This window comes from Herpailurus yagouaroundi, unplaced genomic scaffold (assembly GCF_014898765.1).
Source record: "Herpailurus yagouaroundi ecotype Mexico unplaced genomic scaffold, PumYag 246, whole genome shotgun sequence".
Lineage (NCBI taxonomy): Eukaryota > Metazoa > Chordata > Mammalia > Carnivora > Felidae > Herpailurus > Herpailurus yagouaroundi.
Window position 1 is genome coordinate 6,576,413 of NW_024412463.1, and position 15,974 is coordinate 6,592,386.

Sequence of the window (15,974 nt, forward strand, 5' to 3'; positions counted from 1 at the left end):
GGGCCAGGAGGAGCTCTGTTATAAACATAAATGCATGAAGGAGCCTTGGGGGGCTGTAGGGAATGGTGGGGACTGGAGAAAACTGGAGAGTCCGTGTCCTGTCTGAAAGGGCAGCTGCTACTCATTTCTAGTCAGCTGTTGCTGGTCCAGAAAGTGGGCCCAGTGGTTCCAGAACCTCTGATTTTTTTTTTTTCAGGGAAAGTTGAAAATGTGTACCTTTATATTAAATTTCCATACTGTTCAGATCCCAGTCAGTCCTCAGATTGCCAGGTTGCAACCCTTGGTTTAAACTACTTTCTTTCTTTGTATGCTGTGGAGATAGTTGAACCAGGATTTAATTTACCTTTTTAGCGACGCAAGCCACTTCTGTTATCCAGTGTAGACGACTTGGATTGAGCTCAGTTTAGTTCTTCCTCCTTTGTGTGGCGGTTGATCGTTGCCACAGTGTTTGGACTGACCCTTATTGTTGCAGACTTTATAACAAAGATGCCGTCATTGAATTCCTTTTGGACAAATCTTCCGAAAAGGCTCTTGGGAAGGCAACATCTCACATTAAAAGCATCAAGGTAAGACAGGTGATTCTGAAGTGCTCCAAGGGTGTCAGTGGTTAAGATTTATTTTGTAGTGGGGCGCCTGGGTGGCGCAGTCGGTTACGCGTCCGACTTCAGCCAGGTCACGATCTCGCGGTCCGGGAGTTCGAGCCCCGCGTCGGGCTCTGGGCTGACGGCTCAGAGCCTGGAGCCTGTTTCCGATTCTGTGTCTCCCTCTCTCTCTGCCCCTCCCCCGTTCATGCTCTGTCTCTCTCTGTCCCAAAAAAATAAATAAACGTTAAAAAAAAAAAAAATTTATTTTGTAGAATTCGTGCACATTATAGACTGAAGGCTGAGATTTAGAATTCCAGTCCCACCCAGCCATCTAATAAGAGTGTGATTTGGGGTAGGTCACTTAAAGCTCAAGCCAGAAATTCCCACACCTGGCCTTCCTGCATTATAAATCTGTTATGATGTAATACGTACAGAAGAACTTTGAAAATTGTTAGTGTGATGAATAAATGTTTGGAGACATCATTTTTGTATTTAAAGCTTGGCTACTTGAATTTTTTATTCAATTCTATAATTCTTCTAGAACTAGAGACTTCTAGGTAGATCACTATGAAATCAGTGTAGTATTTCTTGCTACTTAGACATTCTGATTGGCAGTTAAAGTTCTTTCATAAAAATGGGAAAACAAGGGGGTACCTGGGTGGCTCAGCCGGTTAAGCATCCGACTTCAGCTCAGGTCATGATCTCATGGTTCATGGTTTCGAGCCCCGCATCGGGCTCTGTGCTGACAGCTCAGAGCCTGGAGCCTATTTCAGATTATGTGTCTCCCTCTCTCTCTGCCCCTCCCCCACTCGCGCTCTGTCTCTCTCTGTCTCAAAAATAAATAAACATTAAAAAAGGTGTTTTTTTTTTAATGGAAAAACAAGTTTTTTAGTAAAGGACATTGGTTGAGAGGACAAAATCTTTCAAATCTGGTCGATGGGAGAAAAATCAGAAAAGTGGCAGAGAACTTGGGGACCATCAAGCTTGTCAAACACTTCATCCCACAGGTGGGAATTCTCACTATCCATGACTTTTTGAGGCCAAACAATGAATGACACATTTAACCCAGAACCAGAATCCCTGACTCCCCATATAAGGTTTCAGGTTTTTCTTTTCTTTTTCTTTTAAAAATTTTTATTATGATACTAGGTTTTTTGTTTGAAGTCTTGCAATGATTACAGGATACAAGAAAAGTTAATTTCAGGCAAATTAGTAATTCTGAGATGTAGCTAAAGTCATGCTTTAGAAATAACCATGTTGATTTCTGTCACCTTTTATCTTGGGAAGAGAATTCATTCCTTAAAAGACCCATGGTAGCATAGTGATCTTATTTGAATATGATGATCATTGAAATTAATTTATACAGTTCTATATTTAAAATAATATTCAAGGTACATGGTTGAACTTTTAATTTTAATGCAAAAAAGAAAAAAATTCCAAGAAATCAGAACTGTAAAAGCAGAAGGATTCAGATAAAATGATGCAAATATGCCAGATTATCATTACTGTCATATACTAGTCCACACATACTTAGAGCACTTGAGGAGACACATGGCCGCATCAACCAGGAAGCCGACCCAAGGCACAGTGGCTTTCCTTTCAAGGCTCTCGGCTGCTGTACGGAGTGCTGAAATCAAAATGGTGGGTTAAATGTCAGATGCTCAAGTGGAGCCATTAGATCACTCCTTGTGAAGGTGAATTTTTGAAAACCTGAATGGCCAGATCTTGGGATCTAATAGTATTCTCTGGCTAATATTCTGCTTTGGATATTAGACCGTGGTCTCATAGATTTTACTGTCTGTTCAGTTATTAAATAAACATGGGCGGCCAGTAATATGGAACACCTCAGTGAGGATTCATCTGCAGAGAAGGAAAATGTTCCTTTCTGGATGAAACTGATATAGAGCTTTCTCTTAGTGACATAGTTTTTCATGTCCAAAGTTACTTTCCCCTAAATGTCAAAATAATTGTAAAGTAGAAATTAACTAATTCACTTGCCAGTCAGCGAATTGGAAAACTCGTTTTCTATCACAATTTGTGGTTTCAGTTTTTCTTCATATTATAAGTGACGGCCAAAGGAAAGTAGGAAGAAGAGGTTTGGACGGGAAAGGACTGTAGTAACAATTTCTCTGCTGACTTCGGCGGTCGTTGAGGCCAAGGAGGATCCACTTATCAGATGAATTCTTAAAATATTGATGTTTTTTCACAGAATGTGACAGAACTAAGGCTTTCTGATAATCCCGCCTGGGAAGGGGATAAAGGAAACACAAAGGGTGACAAACACGATGACCTCCAGCGGGCACGTTTCATCTGCCCCGTTGTGGGCTTGGAGATGAATGGCCGGCACAGGTCAGTAATGGACGTGGGGCAGCTGATGGAGAGTCCGGTCAGGCGGACGGGCACTGTTAGGGTTTGCGCTGTAGCTTTATGATCGCACAGACTGCTTAAAGCGTCCTTTGGTTTGGGGGTGCCTCGGAGGCAACAGAGCTGGCACAAGGCCGTGTTAACTCCCTGGCGGCCGTTTGTGACGTGGCGTCCAAGTGCGCTCAGCTTCGGTGCCTGTGCCTTCTGTTCCCGACGGGAGGAGAGCCGAAAGTAAGGGAGGGAGTTTTAAAATTCCTCATGCGACACGGGAGGTGCATTGTTTGGTCTTTTCCTCTGGGAGAGAAAGCAAAGGACAAATGTTGCCCACCAGACGACTTCCATTTCCTCGTAACTGCCGAAATACAGGCAGCGGAAAATCGTTTTACCGAATGTGTGGTCAGTCAGTCAGCTAAAGACCCAGCTGGTGATGGTAACTTGCTTTAAATTTGGAGCGAACAGATCCTCTGACCAGAGCACCGGAAATCTTAAGGTTGACATTTGTGTAGCGAACGTAAGTGACCTGTGTGTACTTCTGCCTTAAAAAATATGAGTGTTGAATGGCTTAGTAGGTGCCTTTTTATAGGATGCCTCAGTGTGAGCCAAAGGTTTAACCTCTTTTCCCACCATTTAGAAATATCTTTAAAAGCTGGTAGTCCCAGTTGTCATCTGGAATCTTCTGCCTAACACATTACATGTGGAAGGTAGTAATTTTTGACCATTTTCATTCAGGAAATGGGGTTAGGCTGGGGGCGGAGGGGAGATGTAGCTCACCTAAGTAAAAACTTCCGTTGGTCTGTAAACAACCACATTGAACCTGGAGCATTCTGGCACCTTTGTACACTTCTGCTTAACAGACGTGTGTGCGCCGTGCGGGGCAAACTGTGCCTGAGGGAGGAAGCACCGTGCTCCGAATTGGAATAACCTGTGGCTCTATGGATTTGGAGAGAAGTAAAATTTTTGGCCCAGGGAGCTTTTAAAGATGCTACTCTTCAGACAGTGTGAATTTAAATCCTTTAAGCCCCTCAGAGTTTACCATTTCGTGGTAACTGAGGTGGTGGGTGTGTTAATTGGCTTGATGGTGATCATTTCACAGTGTGTGTACGTATCAAATCATCAAGTTGTGCACCCTGAATGTATATAATTTGTGTTTGTCAATTATACCTAAATAGAGCTGAAAGAAGAATTAATTAGTTAAAAAGCTAAAGTTCACTGTTAGGGTCAAGCAGGCAATATTCTGGGGAAGCCGACTCACCTACCTAAGCTTGTCCTACTTTTGTGTGTGTTTCTGCACATGGGTACATACACGTTATCTCGAAGTGAAAGTCATAACATAAAGGTCAGCACCTCTGCCTAGCTCCTTTCTCGGTCTCCCTCACCCCCAAGGAAAACCCCCTGACCGTGGAGCAGTCCCTCCCATTCCCCAGCCCCTGGCCACCGCCAGTCTGCTGTCTGTCTGCATGGATTTGCCTCTTCTGGATACTGCCTATACGTAGAATCATTCAGTGTTTGACCTTTTGTGTCTGGCTTCCCACTTTTTTTTTTTTTAAAGAAAACCATGGTTCACCCCGAAAGAGGAACTTAGCAGAAACAGACTCAACTCTGGGGTCTTGAGCAGGGGTTACCTATAGCTTTTGCTTCAATTGTGGTTTCCCTAGTTTTTCCCTTTCATCCCCTGGCTAATCTCTCTTTTCTCTTCCCAGGGAATTTGTGTGTTTTGGCTTTGCCCTCCTGCTATTAATAGGGCCTCCACACTAGAAAATTGATTTGGGGGTTACTTTGTGCATTTATTAAATGTTATATAATAAAGATTCAAATATAGAGAAAAATAGAAATAAGTGACTGGTGTAATGAAAACATTGAGCCTTTGTTTAAAGAAAAATAAATTTAAATTACTAGTAGTTAGTAAGCATCCATAAAATAGAATTTTTTTTTTTGGTCGTAAACAACAGTAAGTGAATTTAGTATGGTTGTTGTTAACTGGGTTTTTGTTGAGGCAAGCTGCATCCACTATAATCCCTAGGGAATTGGAGAGACCTTCTATTGTGGCATTTTTAGAGGAACAGGTAAAGTAAAATGTACACCTGATGATTTTTGCCCCTTTCCCCCAGTCCTCGCCTCCAGCGGCAGCATTCTTGGTTGTTTGGAGTTTAATGCCCCCTGCAGACCCGCCCAGCACCAATGCACATACACCACACTTCCCTACGCCTCTGCCAATAGAAATGTAAACGTGTTCAACACAGTATACATATCGTAACCTCTTTTTTGTCCTTCTTCTCTAATTTGAGTGTGTTTTTATAGCCTTGCATACAGATTTACCTTACTCTTGTTATAGCTGTGTGAGTGTTCCGAACTTACGTACCCATTCCTCTGCTCACAAACATTTAGGTGCTTTCTTTTTCCTTGTTCCAAGCAGCGCTGTCTTACACAACTTCATAAATACATATTTACGCATCTGTACCCTCGTGGGCAGGTTTTATAGGAGACATTCCGAAAGGTGATTCTTGTGTGGGACTCTTCAAATTGTCCTTCTAAGATGCACCGTGCTGCACCACCCCCCGCCCCCCAACAGACATGCCTGTTTCCTCAGTTTCCTGCTGGACACCTTCAGTCTCTTTTGTCACTGTCGGATATGTAAAACATTATATGACGTTTTGCAGTGAATTTCTGTAACAGTTGAGGTTAAACATTTTTTATGTTTTGGCCAATTATAGTTCTTTTGTGAATCACATGTGAATGTCTTTTGCCCATTTTTCTAGCACACTGTTTATTTTTGCTTTTTAAGAGCATTTTGAATACTCATACTCAATCTCATATATATATATAAAATATTCTCTCTTTGAGTTCCTATTCTGTCTTTTGACTTTTTATGTTTGTGGTTTTATTTTTAATGTATTTATCTTATTTGTAGGAGAGACTTGATTCTAAAGGATTTTTGCAAGGCAGCAGGATTGGGACCATGGCCTGTATTTTTCTCTATTTCTGTTTCTTTTTCTACGTATAAATAGGTATATAGGACGTACTAGTTTTTTTCCTGTAATGGAATCAAATGTGACCATTTTTCTGTTTTAGTCCTTGGCCTTTGTCTAAACTGAACAAATGTTAGCTGATAATCTGGCTGTAATTTAAAAATTATTACTTAAGTCATCTTCCATTTTGGATTCCTTCTCCAGGTTTTGCTTCCTGCGGTGCTGTGGTTGTGTGTTTTCTGAACGAGCCTTGAAAGAGATAAAAGCAGAAGTTTGTCACACGGTGAGTTGTTGACACATGTCATTTGTTCCTTCTTGGTAGCTGAGGAAGTCACACGGTTTAGGGTTCCTCCTTCCATGTGTCATTTCAACATGCTTCAGTTCTTTCTGAAATAGATCTGATTCGTTGTTTCTCTGCTCAAAGCTCTTCCATGGCTCGTCTTTGTTGGAAACAGACCCAGACAGCCTTTGGTGACCAGTCCCTGCAGGCCTGTCCGGCTCAGGCCAAGCTTGGGCTGCTCCCTGACCTCTCTGCTGTGCCTTTGTTCCGTCTTCCGTGACCTACCAGCCTGGGGAGTTCATGCCCCCTGTGAACCTTTGCTGCTGAGCCTCCTTCCCTGTTCCCCCGGCACCTTGTTAGTTCGCTCTCCTCATCAGAATGTAATTGGTATTTCCATGGTGGTTTTCCCACAGGACTGGGCGGTTACTTTGTTCCCCCCCCCCCCCACCACCATAAGACTTTATTTATTTATTTATTTTAGAGTAGTTTTAGGTTCTCAGCAAATTAAGAGGAAAGTAAAGAATTTCCCCTATTCCTTCTGGGCCCCCCCCCCCCCCGGTCGACATCCCCACCAGGGGGTGCATTTGTTACAGCTGACGACCCTGCCTTCACACACCATCTCCCAGAATCTCCAGTTTACGTGAAGTTTCACTTGCACGTCCCGTGGGTGTGGACAGACGTGGGACAATGTGTACCTACCATTGTAGCATCACACACAGTATTTCCGCTGCCCTAAAATTCCCCTGTGCTCCTCCTGTGAGTGTTTGGGAGCGGGGGCGAGGCTTGTCCGTCTCATCACCCTCCAGAGCTTATTCTCTGCAGGGCACGTGCTGTGTCCTCAGTAAGTGCTCACACGAGAGAGCAAATACATGATGTAGGAGCTCACCTGTTCGGGTCACATGACAGAAATAGCGATGGCCCCACTTTCACAGTGTTGCTGCGGCAGCCCCCAGACATTTGTGTCTCTGGCGTGCTGTTCGCCTGCGGAAAACTTACCATTTAGTTTAACATCTGGATGCCAACAGCTCCCGATTGTACTTTCACCCATGTTAACTCAGCTTGGATTTCAAGCCCCTCGTTCTGGTTCTCCCTGTTGTGAATTATCTTTTCATTGAACAGCTTTCACTGAACACCTGTCAGGGGCCAGCCTGTGTCCTGAGCACTATATGGGGGGAGAGCCTAGTGGGTGAGATCGTCACAGTCCCTGCCTTCACGGACCCCACATCCCAGTTGGAGAGGCACTCAGACAACAGGGAAGGAGGCTCAAGGCAGTAGCGACTGTCTGTGACAGATGCCAGGAAAGAAACGGGGTGACATCCCAGAGGGAGAGAGGCTGGCGCAGTGGTGACAGAGGCGCCCCTGGAGGCTTGAGCTGACCTGAAGGGCACAAAGGAGCCAGCCAAGCAGAGTTGGAGCCAAAGCTGGGAAGTGACAGGATGTGGCTAGTGTGAGAACAGAAGGCTGGGGGCGAGCAGGGGTGGGGGTGGTGGTGCAGGAGAGGAGAAGTAGGAGAAACTTACAGGTAGGGGTTACTTCATACCGCGCCCAGCCGCCCACGTTGGGGCTTGTGGATCTTGTTCGAGGTGCGGTAGGAAGCCAGAGAGCAGCTTAAACTGGACCAGGTGTCCTGCACTTTCAAAACGATCCCTCTGTGAAAGAAGCCAGATGTGGAGGACACCCTGGGCGACTGCATGCGGGCCAAAGGTAGTTGGTTGCTGGTGAAGAAGTCACCGAGGGGCATGGAGTTGTTTCCAGTTTAGGGTGACTATGAATAAAGCCATCCCAGAATTTGGAATCTGCCTCGTTAAGCTTTTACAAAAGAGAAGAAATTCACAGAATGCGTTCAGAAATTGATTCATGTCATTTATTCACCTGTGCCTATGACATCTTGTGTGGAAAGTGAGGTGACAGGCGCTCCTAGGAAGGGATGGCCCAGTCTGTGCTCAAGGGAGTGCAGTCCTGCAGGAATCCTAAGTCAGATGAAGGATCCTATTCTTTTTTAAGTGTGTATTTTAGAGAGAGAGAGAGAGTGTGCACGCACGTGAGGGAGGGGCAGAGAGAGGCAGGGACAGAGGATCCGAAGCGGGCTCTGCACGGACAGCAGAGAGCCTGACATGGGGCTCAAACCCATGAATCATGAAATCATGACCTGAGCCGAAGTTGGATACTTAACTTACTAAGCCACCCAGGCGCCCCTACTTTTTTTTTTGAGGCCATCTTCCAAGTGGATGGTAAAGATGTCGTTGGAGCTCAGGGGCCAGAGAACTTCCTTTTGACTGTGCCGGTGAGCAGTGGCTTTATGAAGGAGGAGACGTGCGTTCTAAGCCTCGAAGGCAGAGCATGGTTCTCATCAGTCAGACTTTCGCAGAGGTCGGGACGTGACCACCAGTGGTGCAAGTGTCGGTGGGGGGCAGTGCGCAGACAGGACCCTATACGTGTCTGCGAGATACCGGAGAGCGCCCCGGGGACTCGCATTTCGGGCTCCTTCAGACTTCTTGCGTGCCTCGAGGGGCAAGGCTCCGAGTAGGTTTTCATTGGCTCTTTGACCCGTGCAGGGCTGCTGCGGGGGGAGGATGCTGCACGCGGAGCTCCGGCTGGCGGGTCAAGCGAGACTTGTTTTGTGTCCTGCGTGGTTATGGCTGCTTTACATGTGCGGCAGGGGTGCCGTTTTTATACTTATGGCAAGAATGCCCCGTTAACATTTAAAGTAAATCTAAGTAAAATTAGAAACGGGCATGTTCGCAGAAGTACATCCAGACACGGCGCGTTGGCGGGGAGGCCTGAAGCTACACGACAGGATGTAGGTGGCATAGCGTGTGGGTGTGGGTGGCGGAAGAGCTGGACGCTGCCGCATCGGAGGGAGGAGGGAGAGGAGCAGCTGCCGCATCGGAGGGAGGAGGGAGAGGAGCAGCTGCCGCATCGGAGGGAGGAGGGAGAGGAGAGGAGCAGCTGCCGCATCAGAGGGAGGAGGGGGAGGAGAGGGGCAGCTGCCGCATCGGAGGGAGGAGGGGGAGGAGAGGGGCAGCTGCCGCATCAGAGGGAGGAGGGGGAGGGGCAGCTGCCCCATCAGAGGGAGGAGGCTGCCCAGGCAGCCTGTGGAGACAGAGGTGCGAGGTGTCGTCCCGCCTGGGTGGGGCGGGGTGTGGGAGCAAGGGGAGAGGCCAGGGCAATGAGTCCCCTGGGGTGGCGGGAAGTTCAAGGGCCAGGCCAAGGGGCAGGTGCAGGTGGGCCTACAGCGCAGAGCCACTGACGCCCGTGGGAGCACTAACGCGTAGACCTGTGCGGGATGCATGGAGAGCGACAGCGGAACAGGAGTCCGACTGTGGCGTCAGGCGCAGGTGACGCCCATGGGCGAAACACCACGGGACCCAGCACTCCACTGGCCTGGGCCCCCTTCGGGCAGGAGGGGAACTACATAGACTTTCTGTTCAGGTGTATGTGTGTTTTCCCCCAGAGTGTGGAAGGTGGTTTTTGTGTGTTCGAGCGTTCGCGAGAACACTCAGGAAGTCTGCTGAAAAGCATAGAACTATGAGAAGGTGGGAAACGAAGCTGAAATTTATTACAGGAGCCAAACGCCCTAAATCCGTGCTTCCCAGACCAGGCCGCGTGGTAGAGTCACCGCGGTGGTGTAAGCTCCCGTGGCCCACGTCAGGCCCACTGAGTCAGAATCTTCACGGTTGGAGTAGCGCCCCATGGGTTTCTGCTCTTATTCAGGAGTTTCCAGAATGATTCCAGTGGGCGACCGGGTTTGGGGGACTAAGTGGTCCACAGCAGCCAGCCTTTGTCTTCTTCTGCCCAGAATGGGAACCATCCCTGGGATGGCGTGAAGCTGTCCTTTGCATAGGCCCCCTCGCGGTCCACGTCGGTGACCACGTTGACACATTTGTAGCACAAGAGGGCTGCCTGCACAGAGCGTTACAGAGAAGCTGGTTTTACGTCAAGGAGCTAGAACGTTGCAAGGGAACCTGAGACCTTGTTTTGGTGCTTGGAGAGTGACTGGATACGAGTGAACTTCTAATTTTGTTTTAAGTTCATTTCTTTTGAGAGAGAAAACACAAGCTGGGGAGGGGCAGGGAGGGAGAGGGAGAGACAGAATCCCTAGCAGGCTCCCTGCTGTCAGCACAGAGCCCAGCACGGGCTCAGACTCACGAACCAGGAGATCATGAGTTCAGCCGAAATCAAGAGCCAGATGCTTAACCGACTGAGCCACCCGGGTGCCCCTGGATGCTAGTGAACTTGTAAACGTCAGTACCTTGAGCACTTCAAGGGAAAGCAAGGAAGCAGGAGGAAAGGGGAACTGAGGCAGCAGGGCTGACGAGGGGAGCAGAGGGCAGGTCAGAACCAGGAGTGCTGGCTCTTCCTGTCTCGTAAGGGCGGCCCCCACCGCTGTCCGAACCGCCAGCAGCCAAGGCAGGACACTGGCTATCACTCGGGAATACCTCAGGGAGAGAATTTTCTTTTTTTCCTCTAATTTTTTTTAATCTTTATTTATTTTGACACACAGAGAGAGGGACAGAGACAGAGCAAGAGCATGAGCAGGGGAGGGGCAGAGAGAGAGAAAGACACAGCATCAGAAGCAGGCTCCAGGCTCTGAGCTGTCAGCACGGAGCCCGATGCGGGGCTGGAACCCACAGACTGTGAGATCATGACCTGAGCTGAAGTCGGACGCTTAACCGACTGAGCCACCCAGGGGCCCCGAGAATTTTCTTAAAAAGTAATCTGTTGCCAGAAAAGCAAGATAGTGAGCACTTTTAAGCTTCTAGGACTCATGTAAAAACTGCCCCTGAATAGCTAGGTTGAATACTCGATGTTATCAGTTCCCTAGGGCTCCCTTAACAAGGCACCACACACTGGGCAACTCAACAGAAATGTACTGTTCTTGAGGCCCCAAAGTCCGAAATCACAGTATGGGCAGGGCTGCTTTCTTCTAAGGACTGTGAGATGGCCACCTACTTCCTGTGAGTCTTCATACGGTGCGGTCTCCACGGAGTCCTCTCTGTGTCCAGATGTCTCCTTTTTATCAGGACGCCAGTCATACTGGCTTAGGGCCCACCCTAGTGACTGCATGTTAACTAATTATATCCACAGTGACCTGATTTCCAAAGGAGGTCATATTCTGATGTACAGAGGGCAAGGACTTCAACTCTTTGTGGGGGACACATTCAGCATATACCACTATATGGTATTTGCCATTTAGAAAAGCAAAGAGCGTGGACATTCGGGGGCACACGTGAGTGGGAGCTGTTCACCCACACGGCGAACAGCGAGAGCCCGGTGCCCATCAGCTTTAGGTCACACACCGCTGCTGGCTCAGGAATACTCTGGGCTTCGGGTTCTAACACGTGAGAGGAAGGATTATAGTGAGTTCGTAGATGCTCTCCTCTTAGATGGAGATTTCAAACAACAACATTTTAAAAAATTGAGGGGCGCCGGGGTGGTTCAGTCGGTTAAGCGTCCGACTTCGGCTCAGGTCATGATCTCACGGTTTGTGGGTTGGAGCCCCGCGTCAGGCTCTGTGCTGACCGCTCAGCTCAGAGCCTGGAGCCTGTTTCAGATTCTGTCTCCCCCTCTCTCTCTCTGCCCCTCCCCCACTCATCTCTCTCTTTCTCTCAAAATCAAACATTAAAAAAAAATTAAAAATAAAATATTAAATTGAATGACACATTTGTGTACTGTTTCCAGGAATCAAGCTCATACTTGTAATTTAAAGTCTCCGAAGTTCAGTGATACTAAGTATGTCCATCAAGGCTGGCTGGCCGCTAAGACGGACAGCCCTCAAGTTCCAGTGGCTAATACAGCAAAAGTTCCTGGTTCGGCAGCTCTTATCCAGGGCAGAGTCAAGGTTCAGGCTCCTGCTGTCTTACGGCTCAGACCTCGTCTAGGTTTGGGAATGTGCTGCGTCCCATTGACGGGAGCAGCGGAGGGAGCACCCAGCGTAGGAGGTTTTCTCGGCCCAGGCCCGGAAGTGGCGCTCATCACCTCCGCTGCCTGTGACCTCACCTGACAATGGCAGGGAAGCCCGGGGAAGGTGGCCCAGCTGGATGCCCAGGGACAAGGGAACACCAGCACTTTCTGCCCGAGTGCCAACAGGAAGAATCATGGAGGCGTTTCAGCCACGGCACGTCGTGGAAACGCCAGCAAAGGGAGATAAAGTCCGAGGCTGAAACAGATATTTTCCTTTTTTAAAATAACGTCTGAAATTTAGAGAAACCGGTGTCATAAGAACGATGGCAGGGAGACCCTCGGGATCTTCAGGGTTGACTTTTTCTCTGCTCTTCACTCGGTAGTTTCACTCACAGTTGGTTTTTCGATCTGCTAGAGGAGACCCGAGGGTTTGAGACAGCTCTGCTTCTGTGCTCTGAAACGCACGGAGTGCACACTTGATTTGCCAGCAGCGTCCGAAGAGGGGTAGTTGCTAGGTTGTTTTGTTTGTTTTCACTGTAAACAAGTCACTAGCTAGAAACCTAATTGTATTCCCCACTGTGTTCTTCCCTTCTTGTAATAAGGAGAAACACATTGGAGTAATTACAGTTTGTAAAATACACTCTGTGCTCGTTACTCAGAGCACGATCCGTGGTCCTGCCATATTGGCATCACCTGGGAGGTTTTTGTTTTTCTCTTTTTAAGCGACGCAGGCCCAGACCTGTGGAATCAAAATCTGCCTTTCCCCTAGACGCCCTGGGGATTTGCGTGCACAGTGAAGTTTGAGAATCCCCACTTCAGATGTCGGAGGTATGATGAGGAGCATTTGACTTGCCATTTTCTGGCTTCATTTATTTAGCCTTTGTGGTAGGTAAGTGGGATGCTGTGCATATTGTGAAGCAGAAGTGGAAGAAAAACTTACGCTGGTTCTTTTTTTTTTTTTTTTTTTTAATTATTATTTTTAAGTAAGCTCTACGCTTGACACGGGGCTTGGACTCTAGAACCTGGGATCAAGAGTCGCGTATTCCACCGACTGAGCCAGCCAGGTGCCCTTTTGCTGTCCTTCCATGGAGAGGTGGGACGGAGAGGGGAGAAAATGTTAGGGAAGGGGTATCTTCAAAAGTGGTCTGCAGATGTTGATTTTTTTTTTTCAGGCTCTGGCCTCCTTAGGGTGAGCTCTCTGCCATCTTCATGGTCTTCAGAAGTATTGGGGCGCCTGGGTGGCTCAGTCGGTTAAGCAGCCGACTTCGGCTCAGGTCACAATCTCACGGTCCGTGAGTTCGAGCCCCGCGTCGGGCTCTGTGCTGACGGCTCGGAGCCTGGAGCCTGTTTCAGATTCTGTGTCTCCCTCTCTCTGCCCCTCCCCCGTTCATGCTCTGTCTCAAAAATAAATAAACGTTAAAAAAAATTTTTTTTTAAAAAAGTATTAAGCCTCAGGGAACTGCATGATAGATATCACAGGCCGCCTTGAACTTTTTCACGTATAAGAAAAATCTAATAGAAAATTGAACGGTAGAATCTACATATTAGCAAGAAGATTCTACTCCTGGAAAGAGAAATGATCTCAAGATCCCTATTAATGCATCACCTTTAAGACACAGTCTGTAGCAACATAATTCAGACATTTTTTGCTTGTGATTGGATTGTGTTCTTAACAAACGAATGCAGTAAGAGGCTGACTCCAAGTGAACAGCAGTTTCCAGTTGGTTCTAACGCTAGCGGAGGCTGCTGCTTCATGTTGGCCTGGCCAGCCTGGCCCAGCCTTGGTGGCTGCCTGCCTGTCAGCCTCCACTCGCTCCCAGCGCTTCCTCTAGCACGCCACTACGACCCAGCCTGTCCCTCCCTGAACCTCCCGCTGCTGCGTTCCCCCGTGCCTTTGAGTTACTTGTATTATTATTACTTTATCTGTTACTCGAGTAAGTTGTTGAGGTAGCGGCTTCTGTTACGTCTGATCCTTTGAGGGCGGCTCTGTGTTTGAGTCCGTTGTGTCTTTGTACGAGGTGAGGTGGTGCAGTAAGGGCTTGGACTGTGGGGCCAGACTGCCTGCTTGGGTCCAAGTCCCAGCTGCCCTTGCTTAGCCGTGTGCTCCTGGAAAGTCCCATCGTTGGCCCCGTGCCTCAGTTTCCTCATCTGTGAGACATGTCAGACATTAGAATTCTAAGTGCTTCCTCCTCATAGCAAATCTCTTAAGTAGACGCCTGTATTGGACCCACTCATAGTCATGTGACCATGCTGTGAATGGACATTGAAGGGAAATGAAGTTAGGCTCATGTTTCAAGTGACTTGGAAGGATACCAGCTTTTTTTAAAATGGGTGGTTTTTTAAAAAAAATTTTTTTTGAATGTTTATTTTTGAGAGAGAGAGAGAGAGAGAGAGAGAGAGAGAGAGAGACCAAGCATGAGCGGGGGAGGGGCAGAGAGACAGGGAGACACAGAATCCGAAGCAGGCTCCAGGCTCCCAGCTGTCAGCACAGAGCCCAACATGGGGCTTGATCTCACCAGCCGTGAGATCATGACCCGAGCCAAAGTCAGACGCTCAACCGACTGAGCCACCCAGGCGCCCCTAAAAATGGGTTTTGCACTTAACTTGTTAGTGAGTTGTTCTAAAATACAGGGACACAGTCGTGGTGAATTTGAGCTTTCTGAACAGGCAGTCAGAACGTAGCTGGTTGGTACCACCCGTGAGCCCTGTGTAGAAAAAACATGTAGAAAAGCAGAACTGTGCTGTCGTGGGGCTCTTGGTGGCCTTGTCTTTGACAGTCTTAACATTTTCAGCATGTGCTTTCCTTGGAATTAGGCATCGAGGTGGAAGAAATGTTTGTTGAAATGGTGATGTTAATGTTCTATGGTGAGTTACATTTGATTTGTGCTTTCGAAGGCTCTTTTCCTTCTATCTAGCTTCGTGCTTTCGAAGGGCTATTTTCATTGACTAAGTAGATTTGATTTCGTTTCATTGCAAAGCTTCAGTTTCCCGAGGCTTTAGACTTTGCCTTTGAATTATACATTTATTTCTTTAGTGTCTTCTTTATTTTAGTTGTTTTATGTGGTGCCACTTAATGGTTGTACGTTTTCAGTCTTGTACAATGCCATGAACTCTTTTAGAGAAAGAGAATATACAGAAAATCCTCAACAGGACAATGAAAAAGTTATGGACTCTTTAGAGACCCGAGTCTGTTGAGTAGGGAGAATTAAGATCATTCCCACCTTTGACCTATGTTGTTCAATGTGGAAACCACCAGCCACATGTGACTATTAAAGTTTGAGTTTATTAAAATTTTTTAAGTTAAATAAAGACAAAAAGTCACTTAATCAGGCATACTCTCCACATTTCAAATGCCCCAAAGCCCCCTGTGGTTGTGGTTGGTGTCAGACCAGACGTAGTACGTACCCACCAGGGTAGAAGGTACGATTAATGCCTCTTGACTCCAGAAGCTTATAGCATCCTTTTTAAGAAAGTGTGCTTCAGCTCTGGATTAGTTTTGTTTTACCCAAAAGAAGTGGACTCTTCTGTATTTTTCTAGGATTACCAGAACAAAGTTACATGGTTCCCAGCCAAAGAGCACTGTTTTAGATCAGCAGAGTTTTGTTTTCAGTGAGAGTTTGCTCTTGATTAGAATCTCATACACGGTAGTATCTTCAAAGCAAGATCTGTTTTTATTCTAACTTGAGGCTTCGATTTGCAGCAGCTATTTACTGAGGCAGTCCGACCTCACTTGGCTGATCCAGGAGCCCCCAACGGTACCTTGAGCAATACCTTTCCTCTCGTGATTTCTTCCTCGAAGCCGTAAGAGCGGCCTGTGATTTATAGGAAAGTCTTGTCAATAGCGTATCTCTGAGTTCACTTTAGGGCTACCTTGTA

At 47.3% G+C, this 15,974-nt stretch overlaps 1 protein-coding gene across 4 annotated transcripts in view; it reads left to right on the forward strand.

Moving 5' to 3' along the window:
• RTF2 (replication termination factor 2) overlaps positions 1–15,974 on the forward strand; it is a 42,124-nt gene that overhangs the window by 4,222 nt on the left and 21,928 nt on the right. For 3 of the 4 annotated variants that reach the window (XM_040459674.1, XM_040459676.1, XM_040459675.1), the window contains exons 3-5: positions 473–566; positions 2,794–2,933; positions 6,119–6,197. In XM_040459674.1, coding sequence (XP_040315608.1) covers positions 473–566; positions 2,794–2,933; positions 6,119–6,197 — 313 coding nt within the window. Of the gene's footprint in view, positions 1–472; positions 567–2,793; positions 2,934–6,118; positions 6,198–8,406; positions 8,737–15,974 lie in introns of those variants that run through there. The other variant, XM_040459677.1, reaches the window with a different exon arrangement.